This window comes from Sebastes fasciatus, chromosome 8 (genome assembly GCF_043250625.1).
Source record: "Sebastes fasciatus isolate fSebFas1 chromosome 8, fSebFas1.pri, whole genome shotgun sequence".
NCBI classification, from domain to species: domain Eukaryota; kingdom Metazoa; phylum Chordata; class Actinopteri; order Perciformes; family Sebastidae; genus Sebastes; species Sebastes fasciatus.
The window spans coordinates 5,741,040-5,755,292 of NC_133802.1; the positions used below are offsets into that span (position 1 = coordinate 5,741,040).

Sequence of the window (14,253 nt, forward strand, 5' to 3'; positions counted from 1 at the left end):
CAGCTTTAAATCAACTTTATTAACTATATTTAAGGGCCCAGTATTCTCCATCAGAGCTGCTTTAAAGATAGTCAAAAGCGTCAGTAACCCCCTCGCCCCACACTTTGCTGACATCAGGTTAGGAAGGGCTGTGTCCAATCCCAAACCGACTATCCGACACTTCATGTGATTGGTCAGCTGTGTGGAGGTGAGAGAGGAGCCGAGGTTTGAACTTCTCTCTCTCTAGCTGTCTTTCAAAATAAGGTGTTAACAAAGGGAACTGTATATACAAAATACATATATGGAAATAAGATTGATTGGATTATATTCACCAGAAGTATAAAACATTACATGTCCCTTATAAATTAAAAAGAAAATACCACTAATTTGTGAGGGAAATGTCTTTATTCTTTGATTTTTGGATTGCTGGGAAAAAATTTAATAAATAATTCCTGACAATGACTGATATATTTGACTTCAGGACATCTCTGACTACATACATGCTGAAAATCAAACATTTTTACTGAATCAATTTAGGTATTTTCCAAAGTAAAAGTCCCTATAGTGTATGATTCCACTTTTTCCCATGGTCTAGTGTTAAGTAAGTTAACAAAAATTGCAATAATTTGTAATATTAATACTTAAAAATCACACCCAAGTATCGTGATAGCATCAAATTGGGAGATAGGTGTATCGTCCCAGCCCTATTACTTTCCATGGTGGAGGAGGGAATAAAAACAACCTGAAGGAAAAAGGCGGTGTTGAGGTAATGATATAGTCGTAGGTGTGTAGGACTGTGCACTGAAGCCAGTGAACCCACGATTTTTTACTCAGTCTGTCACTTTGGATTACAGGAAGGTGTTTTTCCATCCCATATATGCACCGTAGCAAAATATAGCCCGGAGCTAATCCTCTCCCTGTGAATCTCTCATTCCTCTCTGCAGCGTTTTCCAACACTTAATCCAGGTGGATCCGGATACCTTCTGGTTTACTCTAAATGAGCTGCACTGCCCGTCCCCCTACATCCCGCCCCACCCCGACCTCCAGCCCGTACTGCTGAGTGGAATGGGTCGACCGAGAGACGAGTACTCGGACAACGTGCTGAAACTGCTGAGGGAGGAGTTTGGCTCCGTCGCTGATACAGCCGATCAGCCGGTCAGCTAATGAGCTAGACTCATGATTGACTCATCCCCCCACATGGACGGCTTATTGAACCACGAACTCCAACAAGTCAGTGTACTGAAAGAAAATCTGACAATTGTGCCAAAAAAACAGCCATCCGATACGGCTGTGATAACCTTCATGCTCTACACGGCTCTGATAAGCAACGAGGTACAAAGGGAAAATATCAATGAAGCATCTCTCCTGCTGTTCACTCTACTGCTGCAGGTAGAGACACCAGGAACACCTCTGACAGGTCTTCTACATTAGGAGACATGCTGTCACAGTGTTGCTGTTTCTCATTTCATGTGAGTATATATATACTTTATGCAAATGTTATGTTTGCTGTTCCTTTTATTTCTTTATTTTCTTAAGAAATACCTGATTCCTACTCGGGACTACCTCGCTGGTTTTGAATTATTCAACCTGTAGGTTCAGAGTAGTTCACATGTAGAACACATTGGACTTTTTATACAGATTAACTGGGCTGTTGGTGACCCAGATAAATGGATCCCTTTGAAAATGGCCATTTTCCTCGCCAAAATTTAGCGTACGTTTGAAGCGTTATTTAGCCTCCTCCACGACAAGCGATATAGTTTCAAATGATATCGGTATCTTCACTCTAGCTTTAAAACTGAGCCCGCTACAACCTAAAAATCACAAAGTTGCGTTAATGCGTTTAAGAAATTAGTGGCATTAAAACGAATTTGCGTTTACGTGTTGATATCGTTATTATTAAGAAATACCCGATTCCTACTTGGAACTACCTCGCTGGTTCGAATTATTCAACCTGTAGTTTCAGAGTAGTTCACATGTAGAACACATGGGACTTCTATACATTAACTTACCTTAAAGGGAGATTTGTCGAGTATTTAATTCTCTTATCAACATTGGAGTGGGCAAATATGCTGCTTTATACAAATGTATGTATATATTTATTATTGGAAATCAATTAACAACACGAAACAATGACCAATATTGTCCAGAAACCCTCACAGGTTCTGCATTTAGCATAAAACAATATGCTCAAATCATAACATGGCAAACTGCAGCCCAACAGGCAACAACAGCTGTCAGTGTGTCAGTGTGCTGACTTGACTATGACTTGCCCTAAACTGCATGTGATTATCATAAAGTGGGCATGTCTGTAAAGGGGAGACTCGTGGGTACCCATAGAACCCATTTACATTAACATATCTTGAGGTCAGAGGTCAAGGGATCCCTTTGAAAATGGCCACGACCGAGCCGATCCCAGCTGACATTGGGCAATGGACAATCATGCCATTAATCGTGATTAAATATCAATTGACAGCCCTAGTAGCTATACAACGTATGGAAGAACTCTGCCCCAGTAGGGGATGCCCTCACTAACCTCTGTGCTAGCCTGACACCCACATCACATATGCTGTCGGCAGAAGATGTGTCCGCTTGAAGGGAACGGAGTCCACCAGGTTGTGTAACTATGGGGGGAATTGAACGCCTCATGACGGGGATAGTGGCCAATCTATCATTGTACCTGTTATCACTCAGAGCCCTACAGGGCGCTTGGGATGTTTTAAATGAAGGAAACAGGAAGCCCCCTCCGTTATCACATCACCTCAGTGATGTTAGAACTCGGAGCCTCCCCACCTCATCGCTCCATAATGAATGTATGAGCCTTCTGGTGTGAAACGAGACCGGCACGTGTTTTGTATTTAGCTGGCCTGGCTTAATGCTAGTGAGCGCGGCACAGTGCCTCTTTATCTCATACTGTGCTGTTGCTATTTATCCTGCTGCCAGTGCTGACAATAGCACCATTAGTCATCAGCAGCAATAGGAACGGGGCTTTGGCAGCACCTATTACACACAGGCAACTGCCTAATACTGTTTCTGCTTAATGCACACGGACAGACACACACACACACAGAGCAGGGGCCAAAAGCTACAAACACCCACAATAACCCTTTAGATATAAATGTGTAGTGACTGTCCAGGAGGGTCTAAATGAAATCTTAGCTTGTTGTGGCTTTTACCTTTCCACGTCTCTGAATCAATAAGAAAATGACCATAGATTCACTGTTGTTTCATATACAATTTATTTCATTTGATAAAGCCATACACTTAGTGTGAGACCAAACATTCTAGAAGAAATGTACATTTTCCCTCTTTTTTTTTAACAGTGATCTCTTCTTTACAAAACATCAAATCAAAGTTACTCGTTGAAAAAAAAAAAACAATCCCACTGATCACTCCACTGATCCGTCCAATAAAGCACCCTCCCAGTCTACAGGGACCGTTAGCAATAAGCAGCCGATTACACTGTTGTCAGCCTATTAAATAGGCGTTATCAGTCGCTATAAGCCCCATAGATGTGGGTCAATAGGGGCTACTACTAGTACTACCACTAGTATGTTTTATCATCTATTCACATGGTAGATCACCGAAAGAAGGTACAAAAGAACAGGATAGCGACCTCTAGTGACAGTGGTAATTATGACAGGCTCAGAAGCGGAAGTGAGGCGCTGTAGTATAGACAGTGTGAAACTCCATGAGGGGCGGAGTTCGGGGACGATGGATGGGACACAAAACACGGGGTATCACCCGGAGGACCGGAGACCGGAGTTTGTGTCCCGTGTGAAACCAACAATGTGTAGTTTGGTTTGTGTTCGTAGTTATTTTAACCCAAAACACAATGATTTTCCCTAAACTTAACCGTGTTTTTTTTCCCTAAACCTAAATAAGATGTAGTTTTATTGCCAAAAACCTGTTTTGTTGCATAAACCTAAAGAAGTTGTAGGTTTTTTGCCTAAACCTAAAGAAGCCTTTTTGTTTGTGTTCAAAAGGTGACATTTCATTCAGTTAAACATGTTAGAACCTGTTGCTTTTAAGTTTCACTATTACAACGTAGTAGGCCCCTAATGACCCACATCTATGGTGCTTATAGCGACTGATAACGCATATTTAATGGCCTGATAACAGTTGAATCGGGTGCAATAACAGGAGCGCGGTAGTTCCTCTGATGGATAATAATACTGTACAGTACAGCAGAGAAGTAAAGACCCGCATGGCCTTGAGACAGACTATATTTTGAGGCAGTATGGACAGCCAATTTCAGTGTTTCACTAACAGCATTTTCCTCTTACTTCCTCCCCTCACTGCTTGAGGCTTTATCCTGTATGTCACCCATATTCACTTTGTCCCATTTGATCCCGTCAGAGTGAAGTACTGTCTTCACACAAGCAGTTAAGCAAAGAGATTATCGAGTTATAAAATTGGCAGAAGTAATACGGCCTCTCAGAACTTTTCAGACCAAGTCCCAAACTGCACGAAACGAATCCCACGTTCAAGCTCATTAAAAACACGGCAACACTCATGTTTGCGGCCCTGCACATACAGTACAGTAGTTTAAGAAACACTGCTTAAGTACTAAGATACATAAGGGAAATCCCTTTTTGAGCAGCTATGAAGAGAATATGTCATTCATCTGTCTGTACAGCACTTCTGGAGAGCAGTAAAGCAACAGAAAACTGCTTTGAAAAAACAAAGAACAAACTCTATTTGACAGGACAAAGTAGAAAAAAAAAGGTTCAGAACAGAATGGACATTTCTTTTTTCTTTTTTAAATGAACCAAACAAATAAATGACAAATATCCTTAACTAACACACTGTCTTTGTGTATGGTTGGTTGAAAAAGTTTTTAAGAAAATTACTGAACATGCACTCACTTTATTTCATATTATACAGTCATATATACAGAGTGGATTAGAGGCTTGTAGTGGAGAGGATTGAGGCTTTTTAAATGATTGAGCACTGGGCCAGAGCATCGGAATAAGGGAGCTAAGCTGGGATAGGAATACAGCACTGCTCTTCCCAAAGAGTGTCTTGCACCAAGATCACATTTCTTCCATTGATTTCTAGTCACAGAGTGGATTCAGAGGCACACCAAGTCTGATTTTTTTTTTATTTAGTGGCACAGATTTGATCTTTTCATGGCTTTCCAAACAGGTGGGGTCCACATGGAACAACACCATTGATTTCTCTCAGCTTGAACAGCCATGAACAGATTTAAACCTGTAGCACAAAGGCAGAACAAAAAACATATTTTCTGTTGGGCTGAAAATTTATGAGCTAAAACGTGCTGTGGGGAAAGTAAAGCCCCGTGATGTGCTTTGTTTGAATTGTGCACAAATGTGGGGGGGAAAAAGCCACTGTATTTACTCCAACTCAAATGAATTGAGGCCATACCTGTCCTTGATGAGCACTGCTGCTCTGGGACCTTGATGAGTTTCTGCTGAAGAAAGCATGTTTCTTTCCCCCCCTGCGAGTAAACACAGAACAAATTGCAGGTGCATACAGATTTTGCACCATATTCATGTTCATTATTTGAACACACAAAAAGATGCGATGAAGCTATGTAAAAAGCTAAGGAATCAGACTCGACAAGATTTCCAGGGAAGAATTACTGACGGTTTAGTTTCACTCGGTGCACTCTCAGAATAAAAAGGAACATTTTCTTTTACTGCGCTTCGACCCAGTTACAAAAGGTATAATATCGTACTTTATTCTGAGGGTGTATCAAATGAGAGAGTAAGGCAGTGGAAGAAGTATGAGCCTGAAAGCTGGGTTGTGTCATTTACAGTATCTAAAGTACAAGAGTGGAACAGAGCATGGGTTAATAGTAAGTCTTTTTTTTTTGTCGGTGCTGAGACCAGAAACAGTGGAGCTGCTTAGATCTACACATCAGTCCCCCTTGCTGAATGCTGTGAAGCCAGGCTTTACAGACAGTGAGCAGTCCAACCCAGACCCATGCAAAGCAAGAAAAAGCTACACTCCCCAGCACAGTTTACAGCGCTGTGCTCCGAACAAGCCATACTGTACATTTCTAGGGATTCTGGATTTGTGCACACGCTCGCACTGTGTGGGAAGAATAGCTTTTTATGCCGTGACACACATCATGTTATGCAATCCTTGTGTAATCTATCACTCAGGTGGAATAAGCCCAACGTCTACGGCGCACAGCTCGGCTCGTTGGTGCAGTCATTGTGGCTGTGGTTACTGTCCGCGTCCCTCTTCCTCAGCTCTCTGCCTGCCTTTTGCTGCTGACTGCTGCTGCCGCCGCCGCCATGGCTGTGGCCGTGGTGAGCCGTCGACGAGGGCCGCTTGCCGTGCTCCTGGTGGTGCCCATGATTCTGGTGATGGGCGTGAGCGTGCTCTTTGGTGCCGCCGTGAGACTCCGCGCCGTCCCCGTCGACGAATGCCGCTCCTCCCTTGGTATCGTCCAGCGCCTCGAAGTTGTCGTTGCGGTTACTGTTGACGACGACGCCGCTCTCCGGCACCACCTGCAGGTAGGCTCTGACGCGGTGGTGGCGGGAACCCACGTCATCGCTGAAGTCGATGACACGGCACTCGTAGGTGCCCTCGTCAGACGGCTTGACCCGGGAGAGGCGGAGTTTATGGGAGATGTTGCTTCCTACAACCTTCACAACCTGGCGAAATAAAAAGAGAAAAGTCAGAAATTTTGAAAAATTAAAATGAAATCATACTTAATAAAAAGCCTGAGCAACTTTTCTGAACAGATAGTGGTAATTACAGGATAATGGTTAACCTAATGCTAAATTGTAGTGTAACACTAGCACAAGTAAAGTAATTAAACTGACAATATCAGTTACAAAGCAATTTCTATCTTAAGTTTGCTAACATTAGCCACCATACAGTAAGCTGCTGTTCATATAAGACTAAGTAAAGCTGTGGCGGCAAAAGCCCTGAGTGCATTGAATTGAGCAAGGGTTTATTTTTTTGGTTAATTTTCATTTGGAAGAGGAGGAATCAGCTATGTCTTCTTTCAAAAGTGAATGTACTCTCTAGGGCTGTCAAAGTTTTTAACACGTTAACTCAAATTCATTTTAACGCCACTAATTTTTTTAACCCATTAATGCAATCGATCTTTCGGAGGTTGTAGCGGCTCAGTTTGAAAGCTAAAGTGAAGATCCTGGTATCAGATAAAACGAGAAGACCTATGGAATCCATTGATACCAATGTCATACTAACATGTCGGGAAGGAAGTTATAACACTCCAAACATGCGCTAAATTTTGGCGAGGAAAAATTCGCATGGCCATTTTCAAAAGGGGTCCCTTGACCTCTCCCCTTTACAGCATGCCCACTTTATGATATTCACATGCAGTTTGGGGTAAGTCATAGTCAAGTCAGCACACTGACACACTGACAGCTGTTGTTGCCTGTTGGGCTGCAGTTTGCCATGTTATGATTTGAGCATATTTTTTATGCTAAATGCAGTACCTGTGAGGGTTTATGGACAATATTGGTCATTGTTTTGTGTTGTTAATTGATTTACAATAATAAAGACAAGTATATTTGCCCACTCTAAAAAAATGCATAGTTATAGTATGTTGAAAGAAAAGTAATAAAATATTCATAGTATAAAGTATGTCTAAAAAAAGTCATAGTATAGTATGTAGAAAAATCATAAAAATTAACTGTATAGTATTTCGAAAAAAAATCATAAAATCACTTTAAAATCTTAGCTGTGAAAAGTCATTAAAAAGTATCCTGAAAGAAATCATAGTATAACATGTCAAAGAAAGTCATAGTATACTATGTCGAAAAATAGTATAGTTTGTCGAAAAAAGTCATAGTACAGTGTGTCAAAACAAATCAAGAAAAAAGTCATAGTATAGCATGTAGAAAAAAATCATAAAAAAGTTACAGTATAGTATGTCGAGAAAGTCATAAAAATGTCATACTATAGTACGTCGAACAAAAGTGAAAGTCATAGTATAGTATGTTGAAAAAGGTAATTAAAAAGTTCTAGTATAATATGTTGAGAAAAGGGAAAGTATAGCATGCCGAAAAAACTCATAAAGACATCATAGGATAGTAAGTCGGAAAAAAAGTCATTAAAAGTTATAATATAGTACGTAAAAAAAAACTCACAGTATAGTATTTCGAAAAAAAGTCAAAAATATCACAGTATAGTTTGTCAAAAAAGTCATAGTATAGAAGGTCGGAAAAAGACAGTATAATATGTTGAAAAAGTCATATAATAGTATTTCGAAAAAAGTCATAGTATATATCGAAAAAAAAAGTCATGGTATATTGTGTCGAAAGAAGTCATAATATATTCAACTGCTGTAGTATTTCAACCCTTGCTTTCCTCCCAGTCTTCGCCAGATCTTTCCATTTACTACATTGGTAGCTATATTCTTCTCAGGCCTATGAAGTGTTTTTCTGGAATTCCTGTATTTTGTCTCTGAGTTTAAACTCTGTTTCCTTGTACTCAGATCAGATCTGTCCCGGATTCCCATTTTCATGCTCACTCTCAGCCGTCAAACCAACCTCTTCGTTCCTATCTATTCTGCCACTGGATCAGCCCCAAGGACACTCACCCTCTGCCTAGCCCTTCTACCATTATCTCCATTCAAAATGTCAAGGTGAAATAAACCTTTTAACGTGTTTTCAGTGTCTGTGTCCTCTTTTCTGGGTTCAATCTTTACTGAAAACAACAAAAGGATGTCACAAAGTCAGTAAAAGGTTATATTACAGCATGTCAGAAAAGTCAAAGTATAGTACCTCGAAAAAAGTAATTGTATAGTTTGTCGAAAAAGCCATAAAAAAATCAAAGTGCATTATATTGGAAAAGGCATAAAAAAGACATAGGATAGTATGTCGAAAAAAGTCATAATATAGTTAGGTGGGAAAAAGCCATTAAAAAAAGACCCAGTATAGTATGTTGAAAAAAGCCATCAAAAACTCATAGTATATCATAAGAAATCATAAAAAAGTAATTGTATAGCATGTAAAGAAAAAAATCATAGCATAGGGTTTGTCGAAAGAAAGTCATAAAAACGTCCTTGTATAGTATGTTGAAAAAAGTCATAAAAAAGTTATTGTATAGTATGTAAAAAAAATCATCGTATAGTTTGTCAAAAAAAATCGTAATATTGTATGTCGAAAAAAGTCATAACAAAGTCATAGTATAATATGTCGAAAAAAGTCGTAGTATAGTATGTCCAGAAAAGTCATAAAAAAGTCATAGTATAGTATGTCAAAAAAGTCATAGTATATTACGTTGAAAGAAATTATAAAAAGTAGTTGTATAATATGTTGAAAAACGTTATAAAAAAATCATAGTATTGCATGTTGAAAAAAAGTCATAAAAAATCATAGTATAGTATGCACAAACTAGTCTGGCACATGGCACGTCTTTATTACACTTGTGTGAGCATTAAACAAATGAGGTATACGTGTAAATTACTGAGCTTTAGAAGTGCTGGTAGGCTGAATTCTTTTTTTCTTTTTACTTTGGACAGAGCCAGGCTAGTTCCCCTCTTCCCCGTTTACAGTCTTTATGCTAAACTAGACTAACTGTCTCCAGGCTCCAGCTTCATATTTCACACACAGTTTTATTGATCTTCTTATCTAACTCTCGGCAAGAAAGCGAATAAGTGTACGTCCCGAAATGTTGAACTTTTCCTTTAACGGCATTTGTATCCTCATTGCATGCAAATTCTGTTAAAGATAAGATATCTCCGCATTTTGCCAGTTACCACCCACTGAATAATTTTACAGTAATAATTTGTCTAAATACATAAATCATCATAAATTAAGCTTGGCTGTGTTTAAAAAGGAATACAGGCTTAGCATATATGTAGACAGACAGATACATGAAGTGACAAAGAGATACAAAGACAGAATATGGGAGGTACAGCGTACTGGATGTGATGCTGAAATCACTTCTGTATCTTAGCCTGGATACACTCCCACTCTCACACACACACACACACACACACACACACACACTCAGGCAAAGGTGCTGCTTAACAAATTCTATTTGTGGCCTTGAAAGTACGAAGAGACTACATCTTGGAAGTAAAAACTTTGCAAGTTCACAGCGAAGCACTGTTGAGATGATGAGAGTGTGGGGACATCGTGACATGTGACGCACCAAGATATAAATACGACTTGGTTTATCACGTACCTTCCTCCCTGTGGCAGCGATACAGTAGACGTATAGGCTGCGTGCCGGTCCCTGCATGTGCGTGTGACAGTATGTACAAGCTCAATGCCGCTTTGTAGCAACATTCATCAGTTTATGTCTGCTCTGCTTTATGAATGTGAGCCGACATTCATTATATACAGAAAGCTCATAATGATTTTCCAGCTGTACAGCCTGCAGTGTTGAGCTCCACCCACACACACACACACACACACACACACACATACTCACGCACTCAGTCACCCAAACCACAGCTGGTGCTTTCATTATAGCGAATCAGCAGCAGCTAGCCTCTTGGGAGGAAGCAGCGAGGCTTCTTGTTTTTTAGTGTGTTTGTTTCTGCATTACACATCTGTTTTCCACACATCTGAAACTTAACATACCATTATATTTACTTCTACATCACTGCTTGTATAAGATTATATGATTAGCCAGCAGCGTTTGTTGCTTATTTTTGTAATTGTAAAGTCAGCGGAGAGATATTTAGTGAGAGGGATATGTTCGTGTGGAGGTAATGTGCAGTAAGCACTTCCTACATTCTGCTCACTTCTGCAGCTAATTAGAAGGAAAAAGTCAAGATTTGGAGTTTCTATATGGTCGTGCTGTCTGCCTCAGTAAGAGGCCCTCCCTGCTTGTTGTGGGAAACTGTTAAAGTTACTTAAAGTATACATCAGACCGGCAATACGGCATCCAGGGTAGGCTCGCATGCCAACCCTTTTGGGGGAAAACAATCCTGTGTCCTTCATGGACAGGAACAGCATAGAGAGAGGAAGTTGAAACATGTGTCCAAACTTCTACTTTAAACAAATCAGTAATAGAAATAACACTGTTGATATTTTTAAATGTAAACTAAAAACCCATCTATTTAGTCTGGCTGTCATGTAGTGTTTCACAATTTTAGTGGTTTTATTATTTATACTATTTCATACTCTATTTTACTCATTTTGTTTTATCAACATTTTACTACTTTGAGTAACTGTTCATCATTTTGATATTTGTCAATTTATTTGTCAATCACCTGTTAAGGACGTTGAAGTCCATTCGATTTGTTCGAAAGGGGCTATATAAATAAAGATTGATTGATTGATTGATTGATTGATTGACTGACTGACTGACTGACTGACTGACTGACTGACTGACTGACTGACTGACTGACTGACTGACTGACTGACTGATATTCCGAACAGTTGCTGTGTAGTTGGTTGCACTACCAATAAATCCAAAAATGCTGATCCCTGATCTGTTCCTCTGCCATGTCCTTAAAAAGATCTAATAGAGGGGCATTATGGTTCCAAGCTATAGACCAGACCAGCATGGCGTCATCGCTGAGGCTGCGCTCCCTTTAGGGGGAAAGAAACTCGCTGTAACAGGAGAGAAAATGGAAAACGATGAAAAGCTGTTGCGTAGCGGGTTAACCGAGGCTTTCACAATGAGATCTGAGGCACATACGATACGTGAATATTCACTTTCGGTGTGGTAAATGGCTAAATGATGCTGATGACAGTGACTAGCATGGCTAGCTAACGTGAGCTTGAGTTGGAGGCTGCTGCAGTAATGCAGTCGTACGTTAACATTATAGCAGCATCAGACTCCAACTAAATCTCAGCCTACAGATCAAACAGGTTGGTTATTTACAGACAACACTTAGTCTAACGTGATTCAATCAAATATGTATAGATGTCTGGATAAGCAATATCTGTCCACTGTGTTGGACGGGGGAAGGCTGAAGGGACATGGCGGCGATCAACCTTCATTTATTAAGGTATCGTGAACACTCAGGTTCAGGCAAGGTCGCAAAATAATTATTAGACCTGTGTATAAAACAAAGGTTTGTATAACAAGAGATGAATGCATAATAATTTGTCAGAATTACAATCCAAGCATACATCAAATTGCATTGAAGTCAATGGGATTTCAGGTTTAAAGGGGGCGCGGCCTTGACTTTTTGCGAAGTACCCGTATGTGTCGGTCTGATGTATGTATACCAGAGGAGATATACAAAGTTCCGCTGACTTGCCAGCCAGCCTGCACCCCTCTCTGTTCATTATATGAATTTGGTGTTGCAGTCATAAAGATGCAGGGGCGTTTATGAGAATGTGAAGATGATGCACTGCGGGCCGTGCCCCCTCGAGGAGGACACTTCATCGCCCACTAGCAGCGGCGCTGCCTGCTCTTTGGCTGACACAGGTGATTCTACAAACCCATCAAGGATGAAGTGAACGTGCTGATGTGTCGTCTGGAGCGTTTAGTGATCCGAGTGAAATACTGATCCTTGCGTGTGCAGCATAAGTACAACATCTGCGGATCATCCGGAGCAAGACGTTTTCATGTAATCATGAGGGTTTTGTGCCTCATTTCATCATATAACACCAAGGCAAACATCAGAGAATGACAGCAGATAACTCACACTTATCTTTGTAGCATCTTTTGGCATGTCTTCCTCAGGAGCCACCTAGAAAAAAACATTTTTAATAATTCATTATTACAGTTAGATTGGGGTTATAAACATAAAATGAGTGGCAATATATGTAACTAGATATCTAGTGATGTGCTCCACAACTACCGTAAGTGCTTTAGGTCAAACTTGAACCATGAAGTCCGTCTATAAACTGTGATGGACGTTTACAACTGACACCTTTTTTTAACATTTGCCTTAATTTTATCATCCAAATAGCTTTGTGTAACCTGCAATTTAACAGGTTTATTGTCTGACAGCTGGTGTGGCTTGCCCTCTCAGACTTCTTTCCCAGATCTCTATACTAAGTTACATTTTGAGTGCAATGGTATTATTACAAATGAGAATGATGGCCAAAGCTATATATATAAAACAAAAAAAAGTTGTCGTAAGATCGTAAATATCCTTTAAAGCAGCAGTAGGCAGGTTGGAGCAAATATGATTAAAAGGGTTATTTTTATAAAACGGTCACTATATCCTGATAGTAGTGCATGAGACAGGTAATCTGAAAAAAAATCATGTTCCTCTGTGTCCTCTGGTGCTCCTAATGTCATGTGCAAGATTTCACAGACCGGAGGAAAACTGAGCAGCTGTCAATCACTCGCGAACTCCGATCAAACGGTCAAACTAGGCAGCGCTGATCAAATATGAATCAATATTACACCAGCCGGAGCAAACTTTCTCCTTTTACAGCTAAACAGTACACTAAAAGATGTTTCTGAAAACATTTTATGTGAGAAATAGGCATTACAGTAACAGAATATTGATTCATAATTGATCAGCACTGCCTAGTTTGATCGGAGCTTGCAAGTGATTGACATCTGCCTCCGTTGAATGAACAGCCAATAGGAACGCTCTCTCTCTGAAATGACCTGTGATTGGCCAAAGTCTTCCGTCACGGGCTAGATTTTTTTAAAGCCTGAAAACAGAGCCATGAGGAGATGCAGATATCTATTTTTTTCTCAGAACACTTGAATTACAATATGCTGAAAGGTTATTATGGATTTTTTTGCCCAAAGCTGCCAAAAATATTCTGCCTACTGCTGCGTCAAGCTAAAGCCGGAAATAGGTTGATAAGAGTTCATTTTCAGACGAGTTCCTTATTTTGCATCCAAAGGCAGTCAGAGTTCCTGTCATGAACTTACTTCATTGGTCGTCCAGGGCTGGTTGTCCGTCCAGTCCAGATGGTTCCTGATGTACCACCACTGGATCTCCAGTGAATACGAGGGCGTTCCCGCCCCTCTGAAGGAGCAGGCCATCTCCACGTCCTGACCTTTCTGAGCAGTCATGTCATGAGGCACCTCTGTGAACATGGCTGGACACACACAGAAGGAGACACAGTTAACAACGGGTTAGAGAAAGACTAAAGATGATGCCTTAAAGCGGTTTCAACAGAACAGCCTGGTAAAAGCCAATCTGCAAAAACAGTAGCACATGTTATGCTAAAATACCATATAATAATAATAATAATAATAACACATATTATAGCAGCCCTAACACTGAAGTCAATTTTGGAAAAAAAAAGGTGCAATGTTCCTCGGTTGCATTTTCACGATGCCAAGTCACATCATAAGTGTCTGTGATGGTGAGACTGGTGAAAAGGGGAGGTGGAGTGTGTTAAAGAAAGTGAGGGAAGTGAGGAGAAGATAAAGTATGCTGAATAT

At 40.2% G+C, this 14,253-nt stretch overlaps 2 protein-coding genes across 6 annotated transcripts in view; one reads left to right on the top strand and one right to left on the bottom strand.

Annotated features, from left to right (window-relative positions):
* The window catches only part of tti1 (TELO2 interacting protein 1), a 37,071-nt gene extending 28,479 nt beyond the window's left edge, over window positions 1-8,592 (top strand). For 2 of the 5 annotated variants that reach the window (XM_074642953.1, XM_074642956.1), the window contains exons 14-15: window positions 924-1,448; window positions 8,425-8,592. In XM_074642953.1, coding sequence (XP_074499054.1) covers window positions 924-1,143 — 220 coding nt within the window. In that variant the 3' untranslated portion in view covers window positions 1,144-1,448; window positions 8,425-8,592. Of the gene's footprint in view, window positions 1-923; window positions 1,449-8,419 lie in introns of all 5 variants that reach the window. The other 3 variants (XM_074642954.1, XM_074642955.1, XM_074642952.1) reach the window with 3 other exon arrangements.
* LOC141772202 (V-set and transmembrane domain-containing protein 2-like protein) overlaps window positions 5,651-14,253 on the bottom strand; it is a 65,585-nt gene continuing 56,982 nt past the window's right edge. Inside the window, exons 2-4 of the mRNA XM_074642958.1 lie at window positions 13,735-13,904; window positions 12,542-12,586; window positions 5,651-6,605 (exon numbers count right to left, since the gene is read on the bottom strand). Of these exons, the coding sequence (XP_074499059.1) occupies window positions 6,126-6,605; window positions 12,542-12,586; window positions 13,735-13,904 (695 nt within the window). The 3' untranslated portion in view covers window positions 5,651-6,125. The remainder of the gene's footprint in view (window positions 6,606-12,541; window positions 12,587-13,734; window positions 13,905-14,253) is intronic.